Source organism: Buteo buteo, chromosome 4, assembly GCF_964188355.1.
Source record: "Buteo buteo chromosome 4, bButBut1.hap1.1, whole genome shotgun sequence".
Lineage (NCBI taxonomy): Eukaryota > Metazoa > Chordata > Aves > Accipitriformes > Accipitridae > Buteo > Buteo buteo.
The window spans coordinates 34,032,646-34,048,693 of record NC_134174.1 but is presented as its reverse complement, the minus strand read 5'-3'; the positions used below and the strand labels follow the sequence as shown (position 1 = coordinate 34,048,693).

The 16,048-nt window shown below is 47.9% G+C and overlaps 2 protein-coding genes and 1 non-coding gene across 4 annotated transcripts in view; all 3 read left to right on the top strand.

The window, feature by feature from the left end:
* The first annotated feature begins 432 nt into the window (after positions 1 to 432).
* CWF19L1 (CWF19 like cell cycle control factor 1) lies at positions 433 to 15,848 on the top strand. 2 transcript variants are annotated; one of them, XM_075025482.1, is made up of 14 exons: positions 450 to 529; positions 621 to 705; positions 1,191 to 1,269; positions 3,535 to 3,636; positions 4,435 to 4,649; positions 6,358 to 6,476; positions 7,191 to 7,275; positions 8,138 to 8,278; positions 10,589 to 10,700; positions 12,374 to 12,453; positions 13,385 to 13,594; positions 14,406 to 14,525; positions 15,438 to 15,535; positions 15,613 to 15,848. In XM_075025482.1, exons 1-14 carry the CDS (start codon positions 513 to 515, stop codon positions 15,755 to 15,757), a joined length of 1,608 nt encoding a protein of 535 aa, XP_074881583.1. In that variant the 5' UTR covers positions 450 to 512; the 3' UTR covers positions 15,758 to 15,848. The 2 variants fall into 2 exon arrangements, with proteins under 2 accessions (XP_074881585.1, XP_074881583.1); XM_075025484.1 differs by lacking the exon at positions 1,191 to 1,269 and having other exon boundaries at positions 433 to 529.
* On the top strand, positions 14,096 to 14,238 carry LOC142030736 (small nucleolar RNA SNORA12). Its single transcript, XR_012650270.1, has one exon. It is a non-coding gene; the product is annotated as a small nucleolar RNA SNORA12 (small nucleolar RNA).
* CHUK (component of inhibitor of nuclear factor kappa B kinase complex) overlaps positions 15,848 to 16,048 on the top strand; it is a 32,116-nt gene continuing 31,915 nt past the window's right edge. Inside the window, exon 1 of the mRNA XM_075025481.1 lies at positions 15,848 to 16,030. Coding sequence (XP_074881582.1) covers positions 15,863 to 16,030 — 168 coding nt within the window. The 5' untranslated portion in view covers positions 15,848 to 15,862. The remainder of the gene's footprint in view (positions 16,031 to 16,048) is intronic.

The following is a 16,048-nucleotide window of genomic DNA, read 5'->3' as shown; positions in this document are numbered from 1 at the left end:
GAGGGCGCAGGCGGTCACCTTGCTGCAGAAGGCAATAATCAGGCTGGGGAAGCGTGATCTCCCCTTGGTAAATCCACGCAGACTCCTCCTGATCACCTCCCTGCGCCTGGAAAGGGTTCCCAGGGTCGCCTGCTCCGTCCCCTTCCCAGGGATGACGGCGAGGCCCGTCTGGCCGGCGGTGCCCCAGATCCTCCACCCTGCCCTTCTGGAAAAGAGGGGCAGCATTTGTTTTCCTCCAGCCCTCGGGAACCTCTCCCCTCGCGGGCACCTCTCCAAGGCGACCGAAAGCGGCCCCGCACGGACGCCGGGCAGCCCCCTCGGCCCCGGCGGGTACCGACTACCGCCGGGCACAGCCCCGGGCGGGCCGGCCCCGAGGGGCCCGCAGCCTCGCTGCCGCCCAGGCACCCCCGCTCGGCCCGGAAGCGGCGTCGGAGCGCTGAGGGCGCCGCACCCGGAAGCGGCGGCGGGTTCGGGAAGCGGCGGCGCTTTTTTCCGCGTCCGGCAGCTCCGCGATGGCGCCGCTGCGCGTGTGAGTGGGGTGGGACGGGCCGGGGCGGCGGGGCCGGGCCGTGGGGTGTGGGGGGGGGTGGCGGCGGCTGCTGACAGGCCGTGTCCCGCAGGCTGGCGTGTGGCGACGTGGAGGGGCGGCTGGAGGCGCTCTTCGGGCGGGTCCGGGCCATCCAGGGCAAGAGCGGCAGCTTCGACGTAAGGCCCCGGGGAGCCGGGGGGGGTGGCGGGCGAGCGGGGCGCGGGGCTGGCTCGGGTCGGGAGCCTGGCCGGGGTGGCACGGGAGAAGCTCACGGGTGGGTTTCGCGTGGGGGTGATGTGCGGCGGGATGCTCGGGCGGGTGCTGCTGTCCGGAGCCGCGCTCCCCCCCCTCTTTCCGCCGGCTGGAGGAAGGGGCCGGTGGCGGGGGCTTTGCACCCCCCCAGCCCTCCTTGTCCAGCACCACGGCGTGGGGAGGAGCCGCGATCCGGGAGCGTGGGAGAGCCTTTTTGTTCGTTTTGCCGTTCTGCCTTCGATCCCAGACACGGACAGACACGGGGGAACCTCTGTACCCTACCGAACAAAGTGCTGTTGAAGCAGCGCACGTCACGGCGTTGTGACAATGCAGCAACACCTCGGTGAAAAAGTTGTGCGTGTCGTGTCTTTGGTCAAATGGCAACTCTTGCTTTATCTGATGTTTTTAGATGCTTTTGTGTGTCGGGAATTTTTTTGGCTCTACTTCAGAGACAGAATGGGCAGAGTATCGCACAGGGGCCAAGAAAGGTAAGGAAGGTGTTGTCACGCTGGATGCTGGTGATTGTGCTATTTCACGACCCACTGCGCTGTCTCATCGCAGTGTGCTTTGGAATTCAGAAGTTGCAGTTACATGCTGTAATGTTAAAGCAGTTAAACTCAAGCAGGAAAACTCCACGCAGGACAGAAAGATGGGTTTGTTTTAAAACAAATCTCACTTCTGTCACACTCTTGGACTTGGGAGCATGAAGACGCATGTGTCCCAAATGGTCTGCCTGTGATTTGGGCGTCAAGGTCCGTGCCTGGGTCACTGGGCCAGCACTGTTTGCAGTCATAGGAGAGACACAGGGTGCTGCTAATTGGTGTCAGGGTCTTCTCTCTGCTTGCCTAGATGTCTTATGGCTCCACTTCTGTTCCTAATATCACCTCCCTACAGTTTCAGCCTGCCACGTGGGGCAGTCTTTGTTTTCGCAACCCATGTAGCCTGAGAAGCTGTAGGTACATGTTTACAGTGCTTCAGTCAGCAGGCTGGGGGATCCCAGCATGCCTGCCAGTGTATAGCCCTTCTTCTGCCACTCCTGATGCTTCCCTTGCAGAAATTTCTGGTCATTCCCTATTCACACCCACCTTCACGCTTCTACCCCAGACGTCACCACAGTGTGTAGCAGTGCTGTTCTTCCCCTCCCTGCATTCAGTCCTGAGGAGAAAGGGGAAAGCAGAGATGCTGGTGGGCTGAACATCTCTGTTCTTCAGCCACGGAGATCATAAGGCTTTCCAAAGGAGCAGGGTTTGCCCATTTCTCCTCGGTCCCTGCAGCCCTTGTGCTGGAGACATTTTCCCAGCCGTGGACATGAAAAGTCCTATGTGGACTTCTCTGCCTCTTTCCACACCCCTCTTGTAAGGGAGATGCTGCCTCACAAGCATTTATAGTGTTCCTCTTTCCTCTTCAGTGCTACTCTGGCTCTCGGCCCTGGCGCGAGGCAAGCCAGAATGGAGCTGGGACTCTTGCTTTCTGGTTCCTCTCTGCTGCTGCGTCACTTCCCAGTTATCCCCAGCTTGTTTGTGCATTTATGTGAGCTGTCTGGACAAAGACTCCCATTTGCTGCTTGTAGCTGAGGACTTACTGTGGTGAGGCGTGCTGCCTTGTGTTCCTATTGCTATGAGAATAGAAGAAGAATTGTTGCTGGTTTAAACTTTGCTCCCTGAGGAAGCTCTCCTGTGCACGCAGGGAGAGGAGTGGGTGTTAACAGCAAAGTCTTCCCTGGACCGATGCATTTTTGCTCATCCTCACTTGAATTGTCTTTACCCTTTGAACTGTTGAAAAAATCTCTAGCTTATAACCTCGCTTATATGCACATAGATACAAACCAGATTCATGTCACTTCATTTTGGTTTTAAGCCATTCATAAAGTTTTCCAACTCTGCAATTGAAAGCAATCTCCTCTATCTTATGACTGTGGGAGCTGGAACTTCAAGCAACAGTCTAACAACGGCTGTAGCAGAGCTGCTGTATTGCTGCTGCTCTCCCTTCTTAAACAGGAAACTATTGCTGGTTTTTATTTCGTGAAAAGCTTTGGACCTGCTGACTAGGTGAACTGTTGACCAGCTTACTGGTGTACTGATCTGCCAGGAAATCTACAGGAGGTGTCTTTGACATCGGTCATTGCTTTGTCTAACTTTTAATAGCGTGAAAAGATTTGACTTATGCTGTTTGGAGAAATAAATTTTTACTGACCACCTAGCTAAAAGAAATAAAAAGCAGTACTTCCCGTTGCTTTTTTTGTATTATATCCACCAGTTCTAGGTGAAGTCATGCAGCAAGTTCTTTTACCAAGTGAATCAAATTGCTGACAAACTTGAGCTTTTCCCCTAAAACATCAGTGGTTTGCACTTTTTCAGTAGCCATATGAATTTAGATCCGCTTAAACTGAATCACCAGGTGTCCCTCTATGCTGGCATTTACTTAGCATTGCCTTAGGGAAGACCCATGTTTTTAGGGCTATGGATCATTTTGGAGCTGATCTGCTTACGTAGGCAGTGGAGCAAGTTGTAGTTAAAACGGAGGTTATTCTTTCCTGGTGCTCTATGCATCTGTGGAAACAGCAGGCTTGGGGACTTATTTTGAAGGAAGGTTTCTTGTTCTGTGCTTATTGCTCCTCGGCACACAGCAAAGGAGTGGTGTTGGGGTCTGTAGGAAAGGATGGGACCTGCTGTGATTCCTAGTAAATGTGGATGGAACTTGTGCTAACATACTTGAATTAAAGCAGACTGAGTACATGTGGTTTTCTTCCTCAGCTCCAATTCCAACCTACGTGCTTGGCGCTAATGACCAAGAGACTGTGAGCTATTTTCCAGAAGTCAGTGGCTGTGAATTAGCTGAGAACATCACTTATTTAGGTAAGGCTTCGGGTGGTTTGTGATAAGGGATGTGCATTTGCCCGGTCGTGCTTTCTTGAAAGTTTTCTGCTCTTCCCACTTCAAAGCCCTTCCTTTCTCCGGAAATTTTAACGTGTCATTTCTTATTCTGGGGTTCAGACTGGAGTTGAACTCTATGTTGAAAGGCTGACAGTCTGCTACATAAAATGTGAAAGAGAACCCTGCTTTTTTTGTTGTGTTCTAACACTGAATTTGCTAACCAAAAGCAAGATTGGTTGAAAGAGCCTGTTCTTTGTGAGTATCTTACTCCCATAGCATGCCTGTCTTTGTATGGGGAAGGTTTCCTACTTGAAGTATGATTTTGCTATGCTCTGAGGCTGTACTGGAGTAGCAGAGGTAAGAAGTGTCATCTTTAAAGGTAATGAAGCTGTAGCAAAGCTAAAAGGAAAAACTAATGTCTTTCTAGATTGCCACCTGACAAAAAGCATAACAAGTAAAGGCACTTGCAACTGGCTTTTTTTACTCAGCCTTCAAACTGAGCTTTTGATATGGATTGATTTTGGGGAAGCAAGATAGCAGTGAGGAGAGAAGGCTAGGGGTTGTCTGAACAGCTGCTTCCCTGCAGGCAGGGTTGGATTTGAGCCATTGCACTACAACATGTCTTTGCCGCAGTTTATGGGCACAGAAAATGAGCTGCCTGTAAGGATAGTTTCAGTAGAAGTAAGGCAGGACTGCTGAATTTGGTCCTCTGTCTACGATCTGACTAAGAGATTACTTGCAAAGTCTACATCTCAAGCGCGTGCCTGTGTATTAATGCAGGCCGTCGAGGTCTTTACAGTGGTACTTCTGGACTGCAGATCGCATACCTGAGTGGTACCGAATCCCAGGATGAGCCAGCTCCTGCCTACAGTTTTAGCGCAAAGGATGTGGCAGAATTGAAAACATCTTTGTTATCAACCCCAAACTTCAAAGGTGTGGATATATTGCTGACGTCTCCCTGGCCCAGAGATGTGGGGACTTTTGCCAACAGTGCGGTAAGCGTTCTGTTTTCTGGTGGAATGGTTTTCCAGTTGAATTTAACAAAGGATTGCCTCTCTGCTTGCTGTGGCGGTGTGGGCTACTGGGCCATGTCTGAGTGCTTGAGAAAGCTGAGAGTAAAAAACAGACAGCAGATGTTCTGGTTCTTCAGAGAAGAAGGACCAATGGGAAGGGGAATTTGTGAAATTTCAGGGTGTTTTATCTGTCTCTGCCTGAAAAATCAGAGTTGATTAGCTTTCATCTGATCACAAATGTTGCTCTGAATATGCAAGGCCATATACTGTGGCAAAACTATGCTTTTTGCTTCCTCTCAGTATCATCCAACATCCAAAAAGAGATATGATCCCCAGTCTAAAAGCATAAAGACCCCCCCTCATCTCCAACATCCCCCCCCGCCCCCCCCAAAAAAAAACAACACCAAAACCCCACCAACTCCACTAGCCTAGGGATTTGGAGAGAAACAAGTTGTAGGGATGTTCTGGCTTAAAAAGAAAATTTGTGTCTCAAAATTCCCATGGGGATTCTCTGTAGTAGTTCAGTGTATCATTTCACACTTGGCTTCCCTTGGCATGAATTTTCTGAGAAAGTACTCGCTTGGATTAACAGAGGAGTATACTAATAGTGGTTATATTCAAATATGCATCTTGTTGCAGTGTGTACTTTATCAACTGAGGATTTCAGTAATAAGTCTTGGAGATGCCCTTGTGCACTGCATCCCTGAAATCCTGTCACTCAAATAAAGCAGGAGGTTTGAGGAATGAATAATTGTGTCTCTTGCTCTTTGTGACCTGAAGTTTCTCTTTCAGCAAAAGTGGTCTGAGGAGCTAAATTGCATGGATGAGAACTGACTCCCTAGAGAAGTCTGTGGGTTTCCTTTTCCTGACATGCTTTGTAGCTCTGACTGTTTTCAGTGGGGCTGGAAGCAGACACTGCTGGGCTCCCCTCTGCCATGCTTCCTGCAAGGGCAGCAGGCGGGAGCACAGAGAGGAAAACTGCTTTCTTGAGGGTGGGTTAGTGCCTGTCACACTGCCGCAATGAAGGGCTGTGACAGATGCCTGCCAGGTCACAGTCTCATTCCCTGTGCTTTTACCAAAGATAACAAGGTAACAGGCATAAGCTGTTTCTGAACTTCTCTCCTCTCCTGCCCTTTTCCTTCCCTACTTCACTTCTCAATCTAAGGCTAATGGGGAAAAGACATCACAAGAGCCTTCACCCAAGCAAGTGGTTTGAAGTCTGCTCTTGGGTTGTGTTCTGTTTTGCTCTGACTTCTTAGGAATGGGAGCAGGATAAAATTCAGCTTCATAAGGAAACCTCAGAGCTTTCCTGTTCACTTGACTTGTGCGCTGAAGGTTGGGCACTCTGGACACGTGGTCAAATATGTCTTAATGATTTTGACTTCTGTTGGTGTTTGCCAAACTCACTCTGTGCTGCCGTGGCTCCCCATGACCAAGAGAAGGAAAATATGACAAACTTGGATTGATAAAATGAGTGGATGCAAACCCTGAGTACACAGAATGGACTAAATGAGTAGGCTGTGGTTGGTGATAAGAGATCAAGCCCTTTTGACTATTTTTTCCACTTCCAAGGAATGGTGACCACTATAGTCAGTCTCTATGTTTCCAGCATGCAGTTCTGTATAAAACTGTTTCTTTTCACTGCAGTCGGACAGGTTTTGTTAAATAAAACTTGGTTTGTATTTTGTAGGGAGAAATAGATACCAAGAAATGTGGCTCCAAGTTAGTATCTGATTTAGCTGCAAGTCTCAAACCAAGGTACCACTTTGCTGCCCTGGAGAAGACCTATTATGAAAGACTTCCTTACAGGTTTGTTAGACCGTGTGAAATCGCATGTATTTTCTAATAAGAGTTAATTTTTAAAAAATGCAGGAGGACAACTTTAAAATAATTTTATGAAGTCATCCAGCCCCAACGCAGGGTCAAGATTGTTTCTCAGATGTGTCTTATTACCATAATTCCTGCTGCCTCGAAAACTGTGCTGTTGCTGACAGTACTTGTCTGAGTACGTTGCTGTGAATCTGATGCCAAGTTAGTTGCCCTTAGTCACATTTAAACAGTGTTCAGCCTAATTCAGGGGTGTACCTCTGAAAACGTATCATGGAAAAGCTCTTGTGTGGTGAAGAGACTGGTGTCTTCAGTCATAACTTTGTATATAAAATGTGATTAGGGACGTAAGGTAGGTGTCAGAACAACCTAAAATAAAACTAAGGCTGTCGTGTTAATGTTGGGTAAGACTATTATCCTTTCCACAGGAAACACTTCAAAGGTGTGGCTGTTTTCAGACCAGTGAATTTTCCTCCCCTCTCTGTATTTGGACTGCAGTGAGATGTCATTTTGGTCTGTGCAGCTGTTTGCTGTTAGATCTCATGAGTCCGTCTGTCCTCAGGCCTCCTTGTTCTGGGCCAAAGACTGTATGTGGCTGACATGCTGTCTGAATAGCTTCATGGAGGACACATGGTTTTCCCACTGTCTTTTTCTATATTGTATAAGCCAGTACAGTCATGTTCTGCTTCCTTACAGAAATCACAGAGTGCTACAGGAGACCCCACAGCATGTGAGCAGGTTTATTGCACTTGCTGATGTTGGCAATGCAAGCAAGAAAAAGGTACTGACGCTCTTGAATCTTTCTTCTTTTCTCAAGTAGAAGTAATAGGGCAGCAAGCCCAGCTTTGGCTAGCTAGAGGACAGTGTCAGTCACTTAAAAGTTTGACTGAAGTGGAGGGATCTGTCTCACTTGAGTAATACATACCATTTGCCCATTATGTCAGAAGGGTAAGGGCTGCAAGATGTGTTCTGAGGCACCGTTATTCTTCTCTATCTGGTCAAATGGCATGTAGCTGTGAAAACAGCTGCAGAGGAAAGTGGTTAGAAAGCTGCCATTCCTTCCTCTTCCCCAGCTGCTTTATGTATTTTCTGTTCGCATGGCCTGCTTCAAGAAGGAGGCGAAATTCCAAAGAACCCCTTACAAATCACTGACAGTAACTAACTTCTGGGATGGGAAGGGGCTGGGTTTTTTTAACCTGTTTCTCTTCTCCCCTTAAGAAAGTTACCGAATATTGATGTAGAAGGACAGGTTGCTAGTAGTTAAGAAGGCATTGGAGCCAGGCCTGGTAACAAAAAAAGGTCCAGGAGTTCTGGACAGAAAGAAGGCCTGGAAACAGGCAAGGATTAAGGTCGTTTCTTTTTCAAGTAAGATATATTGCTGCTTTTCAAAAAGATCTTTCCATAAAGTGAAAGAAGTGAGCCACTCGGAAGCACTTCATGAACTCTTGGTTGCACTGGGTGGGAGACTGGTACAGGGAGTGTGTTTCTCATGTCCTGCTTTAGCTTAAACACTGATTTGCTGAGTTCTTGCAGTGTCAAGTTGTGTGTTACCATTTCAGGGTGGCTTAGTTCACAGCTGACCTCTTCAGAGTTGCAGTCATGGCAAGAGCTTCTTGTGTTTGAGCCATGTGTTTTTGTTCTAGTATCTCTATGCCTTCAGCATTGTGCCAATGAGCTTGATGGACCCTGCAGAGCTAGTGAAACAGCCACAGGACGTCACTGAAAATCCGTACCGAAAATCACGGAAGGAGGCACAGAAGACCAAAGCACCCCTGTGTGCAGAGGTACTGCTGCCTTCTCCTTCATGTGTGCACTCTGGTTTCACTCTTCACTCTCTCTGTTCAGGGAGCTTAGAACAGTGTTTGACTTTAACCTTGGAATATTTCTGTCCAAAACACTTCAGGGTTCTGTGTAAACTATTTGCATCAACCAAATTGTATAGATGCAATGCATGGGAGTTACAGTTCGCCCCTTCTTAAACCAACCGTATCCTGGGCTGCATCAAAAGAAGCATAACCAGCAGGTCGAGGGAGGTGATTCTCCCCCTCTTTTCTGCTCTGGTGAGACCCCACCTGCAGTACTGTATCCAGCTCTGGGGTCGCTAGTGCAAGAAAGACATGGACCTGTTGGAGGGAGTCCAGAGGAGGGCCACAAAAATGATCAGAGGATTGGAACGTCCCCCCTGTGAGGAAAGGCAGAGAGACTTGGGGTTGTTCAGCCTGGAGAAGAGAAGGCTCTGGGGACACCTTATTGTGGCCTTTCAACACTTAAATGGGGCTTACAAGAAAGATGGGGACAGACTTTTTGATAGGCCCTGTGGTGATAGGACAAGGGGTAATGGTTTTAAACTAGAAGAGGGTAGATTCAGACTAGATACAAGGAAGACATTTTTTACGATGAGGATGGTGAAACACTGGAACAGGTTACCAAGAGAGGTGGTAAGATGCCCCATCCCTGGAAACATTCAAGGCCAGGTTGGACGGGGTTCTGAGCAACCTGGTCTAGTTGCAGATGTCCCTGCTCATTGCAGGGGAGGTTGGTCTAGATGACCTTTAAAGGTCCCTTCCAACCCAAACCATTCTGTGATTCTTCCTGCAGGCCTGCATGGTGATGCTGTAGTTAGATCTGCTTGCTGGTCAGAACTGCTCCCTGTGGGCACCTCAGCACATACAGTCTTATTCTTTCTAAGCTTGTAAACTACAAATTAGTCCTTTGCAGTTGGCCCCCAGTTTTCTGCCTTAGGCTGCTGGCTACTCAGGTGCTACTTTATTTGATGTTGCATGTCCACTGTGTCCCGTAATGCTGGTGAAAGAGGTGTTGGGTACTGTTTTTTCTTGAGTGTCTTAAGTTACCACCTTTGTGCTCCTTTAAATATTGATTACTTGCCACCTGAGGGCAGAAGGGTTCCTTCCTGGGGCCTGAACTCTGAGCTTCAGAGTCAGAAGCTTTGAAATCCCAAACTTTGTAAGTCACTCATCAGACAAGTGGCTTGTGTTCATCTGTGTAAAGGCTCAGATTGTCTTCCTGTGCAGAGCACATTTTGCCTTCTAAGCGCTGTGGGATACTCTGCTTATGTAGACATTTGAACAGCAGTGCTTGTGTATCTCAAGGTGTGTAGAGAAACCAAACTGTGAAATCATTGCCTGTTGCGGGGGAATACTGAGCCTGAGGTTAGAGCTGAGGTAGGCTTTGCTGAACCAGTGTCAGGTAGGAAGTGCAAGCGCTGCTCTCCAGTCTTTCTCTCTGGAGCATGCACACAGAGCGAAGGGCTGGCTCCTTCCAGATGGCAGTGTGGGTGGGCACGAGGGTGACAGACACCTCCTGATCCCTTTAGCTATGACAACTTCCCTGCCCCCAGCTGGGATTTGCTGTCATGTTCAACCCCTGGCAACAAGGCTTTTTCAGAGACCAAACAGTCAATAACTTGATGGAAGCAAAAATTCTTGTGCATTTGAGCTTCAATATCCAATTGAAGACAGGCAGGAAAGCTTGCCAAGTTTACTGGGAAAAATGCTTCTGTTGTACATAACAGTTCTTCCAGCATGGATTGGATTTTAAACTGCAGTTGTGCTCCAGTGTGGGAACTAAGCTAAGCTTGCGCAAGCAGCCCTGTTCTTTGCTGTCCCCTTCCCCAGTGCTTTCCTCTGCAGCATTAATGCCTTCTAGTGGCATTTTGCTTTACGTTACCACTTAGTCAAGTGGTTTCAGCCTCTGTGTGAGCCTGTTGAGAGGCTAACATCTCTAAGAAATAAAGACATTCTTTTGTCACTGGCTGTCAAGTGAAAAAGAGATTTGAACAATCCATAAAATCAAGCAATTCTAAATGTTCAACATAAGGCTAAATAGCACAATCTAGCAATTTGGGGCAGCTCTCCTAGAATTTTTTCCTTGGCTGAGGCTGCGTATCCAGGCAGGCAAAGTCTGCTGCATTACTGGGAGAGCTCAGTTCATTCTGTTCCAGGATATTGATGCTTTTGCTGTTGATGCTTTTCGAAGGTGGTTACACGCCTCTTCAGGAAAAAGCAAATTCTTGTACGTACTGTGACTCTCTGTGATGCGGTTATAATGGGCTTCGGTTTTCATTTTCTAAACAGGAAGAACCAGCCTGTCAGTTTTTCTTTGATTTGAAGAAGCATCAGGGAAAGAAACGTCCCTCAGATGAGAAAGAGAGAGGGAACTCCCAACCAAAGCAAGCCAAAAAACCCCGTAAGTACGCGGATGCTTTTTTCCTGAGCTCTTCCTTTGAGGCATTGGACCATCTCACTCTTCGTTTTTCTCAAGCTGTTGAGCTGTACAGGTCAGCTTGCCAACGTACTCTGTCACTACACAAGATGCTGTGGGAATACAGAGTAATGAAAGGTCCCTTGTTTCCTACAAACCTGACAATTAATAGGTGAAAGAAAAGTTAAAAGCATAGTTTAAAAGCTAGTTGGATCTGTGGTGCTTGTGGCTGGGCTGATGCCATTTACCCTCTGAACCAGACTGGCCTCTGAACATGACAACAGGCAGTTTCACAAAGCAGTGTGTTTCCATTCAGAGGGACTGCAAGAGACTGGATCACGGTGCTGATGAGTTCTTGAAACACCACTTCATTTGTTCTGTGCTGTGAGTTCATGAAGTATTAATGACCTGGGAAGGGAGGAAGCCCTTCTATTACCTCTCTGTTTCTGGGCTGTAAATATCATTAGAGTTTGACTTGTAGAAATTGTGATCTTTAAAGATTTCGTTTCGACTTCTCAGTGACAGCATTACTGCAAGCATGTATCTTTAGAAATGTTGGTCTCGGTTATAAAGAAATTTGGGCTTAAAATGCAAATGTAGGTGTCAGCCTCCCCTTTTGTTTCTGTGAAAGCTAGTCCCACTGCCAGTGAGTAAGAAGACATTCTTCAGAAATGCCTCTGGTAGATAAGTCTGGTTGCCTTTGTTACGTGAGACTAAGTTGTTCAGTTTTTTATTTACTAGATTTCCATACCCTTTGCATAGTCCTTGCACATAACAGTTCTATGGGCTAAATTACTGTATGCTAAAAGGAGCAGTGTCATTGCTCTATACGTGCCTGCAGAGGCACAACTGGCTGTAATGGCAGTCAGTTTTGATGAAAGAATGTGTATGGATTTTCTTGTTTTCCCCCGTCACTTCTGTAGGACATAGTGTGCCATTGTGCATATTCATATAACTTCCAAAGTCTTCTGGAGTTTGATGTCATGAGAAGAGAGCCTTGTTATACTGTTTTGCTCAGAAATGAACCCCAGAATTGGACGTTTGGTTTCCTGCAGTTCTTGAGAACTTTGTCATGTTTATTGCATTTGCAAAGCTGATTGTCTATCCTTGTATGCAACCTGCAGAGGATGTGAATATAGTATTTGACCCTAAGGAGAGGCCTACGTTATCAATGCCATCAACTTACATTAAAGGTCAGCACAGGTATTGCAGTTTGGGTGTGAATCCAGGTGGTTTTGAGTGTGATGAATAGGCCAGAACTGACAAGTGAGTTTGACAGCATCTGTCCTTGTCTGTACCTATGCAGTAATTTTACCTCATTTTGATTTGTCTGTTTAAATTTGCTAGTGCTTTCTTATTAGTGAGCTTTAACCACTAAATTCCTGGGATTAGTGCTCTTCCATTAAATTAGAGCACTCGATGAGAATGGCAGTCAGCAAGGGTCTGACTGCCGCGACCTCTCTTGCTGGGTTTGCCCAGAGGCACCGGTTCTCTGACCAGACCTGCTTCCAGGAGCTGTGTCCTTCTGACATCTTCAGCACTTTATCAACTGGGAAGGGTGGCTGGAAAATAACACCTCTTCAAGATCTTTTTCTGTTCCTGGTTCTGACAAATAAGCCCCGTGCTAACACTTGTTTCTCTTTCCTCTCCCAATAAAGCACAGCCCACGGGGCCCTGCTGGTTCTGCCTCGCCAGCCCAGAAGTTGAGAAGCACTTGGTTGTTAGTATTGGCACGCATGTAAGTACCCATAGCACGTTCTTTGCTATGTGATGGCGGAATCGTGCTAAGACACAGCAATATAAAATATCAATCTCCAATTTTAAATCTTAAGAAAAACAAACAAACTTTATTTGAAGCTGACTCTTGGGGTTGTTTTTTTTTTCAGTTTCTTTGCGTCTCCCTTACAAAAGACGTAGGTATGTAGATATTAAAAAATGAAGCATGGCCCAATTTTGCTCTGGCAGCAGAGCTGGACTACAGTGCCAGAACACTTTTTGCTGTGCCAGCCCTCATGGTTTGCTTATGTTACCATCTGGCAGAACTTTTCCAGCGTGAAAAACTGCGTCCCGCTTTGGCAGCGGGATGCACCATCTGGAGTTATGCCATATCTCCCTCGGATGATTGGTTCCAGTTTTGTTATATATAGATTAAACAGAAGATCAGATAGCTTTAAAGTTGACACCTTGAAGTATGTCTTGGAGATTAATTCAATCATTGGTGTATTCACTTTGCTTAAAGTTATTGCTCCTGTATAGCATAATCCACTTCAAACTGCTACAGGGACAGATTGGTCCATGGACTTATTTTAAAATAAGCTGTTAACAATTTTCAGGTGGATTTTCTTGTCATAGTAAGAAATTTAGCCAGAGTGGTGAAGTTCACTCAGCTGCTTTCTTGCAGACAAGGCATTCTCTGACATTCAAAAGATTTTTTATTTTTTTTTTTTTTGTCCTTTAGCACTCCCTCTCTCTTTCTCATTCCTCTAGTAATTGATAAATAGCTAATAAACAATCCCTAATAAGTGACATAGAGGAGAAGACTTTCCTGTTCCTGAGGCAGAATCGCTAGGCTGGAGGATACTCAGAATGCAGTCAGAGAGTAAATTTCCACAGCGTGGTAAATAAGTGTTGCTTGTAGTGAGTAACTGGTGTGTATTGTTTCACTCTAGTGCTATCTTGCCTTGGCCAAAGGTGGCTTATTACCTGATCACGTCTTGATTTTGCCTATTGGGCACTATCAGTCAGTGGTTGACTTGTCTTCAGAGGTGGTGGAAGAAGTGACCAAGTACAAGTCTGCCCTAAAGGAATTTTTCAGAAGCAAGGGAAAGAGATATGTCCTATTTGAAAGAAACTATAGGAGTCAGCATCTGCAGTTACAGGTATGGTTTTAGTGTCACGGTGGGAGAATATAAACTTGCACTTATCTGCAAATGAATTGAAAGAGAAAGCTCACCTTCAAATTTCCCTCTTTATTCTGTATCTTCCCAGAGTATGGAGAGAAGTCATCCTACCCACAGATAGAGACAGAGCAAAAATAAAACCAGTGTGCTGGTTCTACCACAGTCCTTTAATTCTTCCTGTTACAGCAGCACAGCGTTGGTTGTGTTGAGTGGGTGAGGAAAACTTCTCCCTGCATGGAACTGATTAAAAACCCACAGGGTTTTCGGATAGGTTGCAAGACCTCGCTCTGACTCTGATCGGCTCACACTGGCACACGAACTGTGGCGCTTGCATTTGTAACTAAAGTAGGATGAAAAATCTAAATATATATGCAGAACTCTGGTCTTCGTCTACCAGTACCAGCCCTTTGATTTTCTTTTTTTTTTCTTTTTTTTTTTTTTTTTTTTTTTTGATCCTTGTGTGTCAATCCTGTAGGGGTTTAATGTGGTAGTTTCTGTATTTGGCAGATCTGTAATTGTATCAGAGCGGCCTTAAACTACCACAGAGATCAGAAAGGAGAAGGCTGAGCTGAGAACTCTTTCAAGCTTTTTGGTTTTCAGCTTTTTGTTCAGCTCCTACAGAAAAAAAATCTCGTAAGTTTAAGCCTGTACAGATAGGTGCTCACCTGTCCTGTTTGATGATGCTGAGCGGTACTGAGGAGCATACCAGCTCCAGTGATGGACTGATTGCTTTCTGCAAGTGGTTTGTTTTGTCTTTTCTTTTTACGGAAATGTTGTCCTCCCTCTCCAGGTGATTCCTGTCCCATTGGACCACTGTACTTCCGAAGACATTAAAGAGTCCTTTATTGCACAGGCACAGGAACAACAGATTGAATTATTAGAAATCCCAGAGCACTCAGATATCACGCAAGTATGAGACAAGGTTTCACCTCTTTCTTACTTTCCCTCTGTCCTGTCTAAGCTGCTGTTTCCCTCTGAGGTCACTTGGTGTGGTAGGTTTAAGCTGTGGGGGGCAGACCATTGTAGACTTGATCTGGAGATGTGCCAGGTGTATTCTGCTTTGGGTGAAGTTCTCATGAACAACAGATGCATTCCTTATTTTAAGATTATTCCAGCCATGTGCAGGGCTTGCTGAAGTCATTCCTTCTGATACCAAACATCAACCCTCTTTCAGTGCTGCTGCCTATCAGGTAGTTTTAGGTTGCCTTGGATAAGAATTTGAAGAAACCTTCCTGTTGTATAGGAGAAATGAGTCAGTAGTGACATAGGGTGTTTTTTTTCTTTGTGCTCAGTGGCCACAGGGAGACCTGATCTGTGGCAGGAGGCAGAAATAGCATGTGTGCATGTTTGTCTCTTTCAAGGCCATTACAGCTATTGATAACCCACGTTGGCAAGCTTAGGGGCTGATTTTCAGCCGAGAAATGTGAACGTAGTCTCTTCGTGTGCCTTTTTTCCTCTCAAAATGTGGTGTATTGGCATGGGATGGCCTCGGTCAGGTTGAGAATGATCGGAACTGCCCGATTCTCTCATTTACCCACTCTGCGGTGGTAAGTGCAGAATCAAGCCACGAAATAAATGACGGTAGCGCCCTGTGCGCATCATCCGCTGAGGACCCCCGCCGAAGGCGACCCGCGGCTTCCCCCTCCCTTGGCAGCGAGGGTTTCACGTCGGCCGCCGGGGCAGTTCGGGGCGGTGGGGTCGGTTTGCCGTGTCTCCTCTCTCTCCGGTTAGGAAACGCCCGCTCTTTCCCAAGAAACCGCGCTCTTTGCTGGCGGGGGGGCTCTGCAGCGGGGACCCCCCCTCTCCTCCTCTCCCCCCGCAGGTGGCGCAGCCGGGGACGCCCTACTTCTACGTGGAGCTGGACACGGGGGAGAAGCTCTTCCACCGCATCCGCGGTCGCTTCCCGCTGCACTTCGGCAGGTCGGTGCCTCTACGTCCCCCGCCCCCCGTGACGTCGGCGGTGACGCCGCCGCTGACGCCGCGTCTGTGCTTTGCAGGGAGGTGCTGGCGAGCGAGGCGCTGCTGGCGCTGCCGCAGCGGGCCGACTGGCGGCGGTGCGCGGCGGAGCGGGCGGAGGAGGCGGCGCAGGCCCGCGCCTTCCGCCGCGACTTCCAGCCCTTCGACTTCGCCCTCCGGGCCTGACGGCGGCGCTGACGGCGGCGGAGCGGCGGCGGCGGCGGGCGGGCGCGCGCGCGGTGACGCGGCAATAAAGGCGGAGTGCCGGTGGCGCCGAGTGGCTGCGGCGCGATGGAGCGGGGCGCCCCCCCCGGGCCCGGCGGCGGCGGTGGCGGTGCGGAGCGGGCCCCCGGCGGGGCGGCGCTGAGGGGGCAGCCGGCGGGAGGGTGCGGGCCCTGGGAGATGCGCGACCGTCTGGGCACCGGCGGCTTCGGCAACGTCTGCCTCTACCAGCACCAGGTGGGGCCGGGCGGCGGC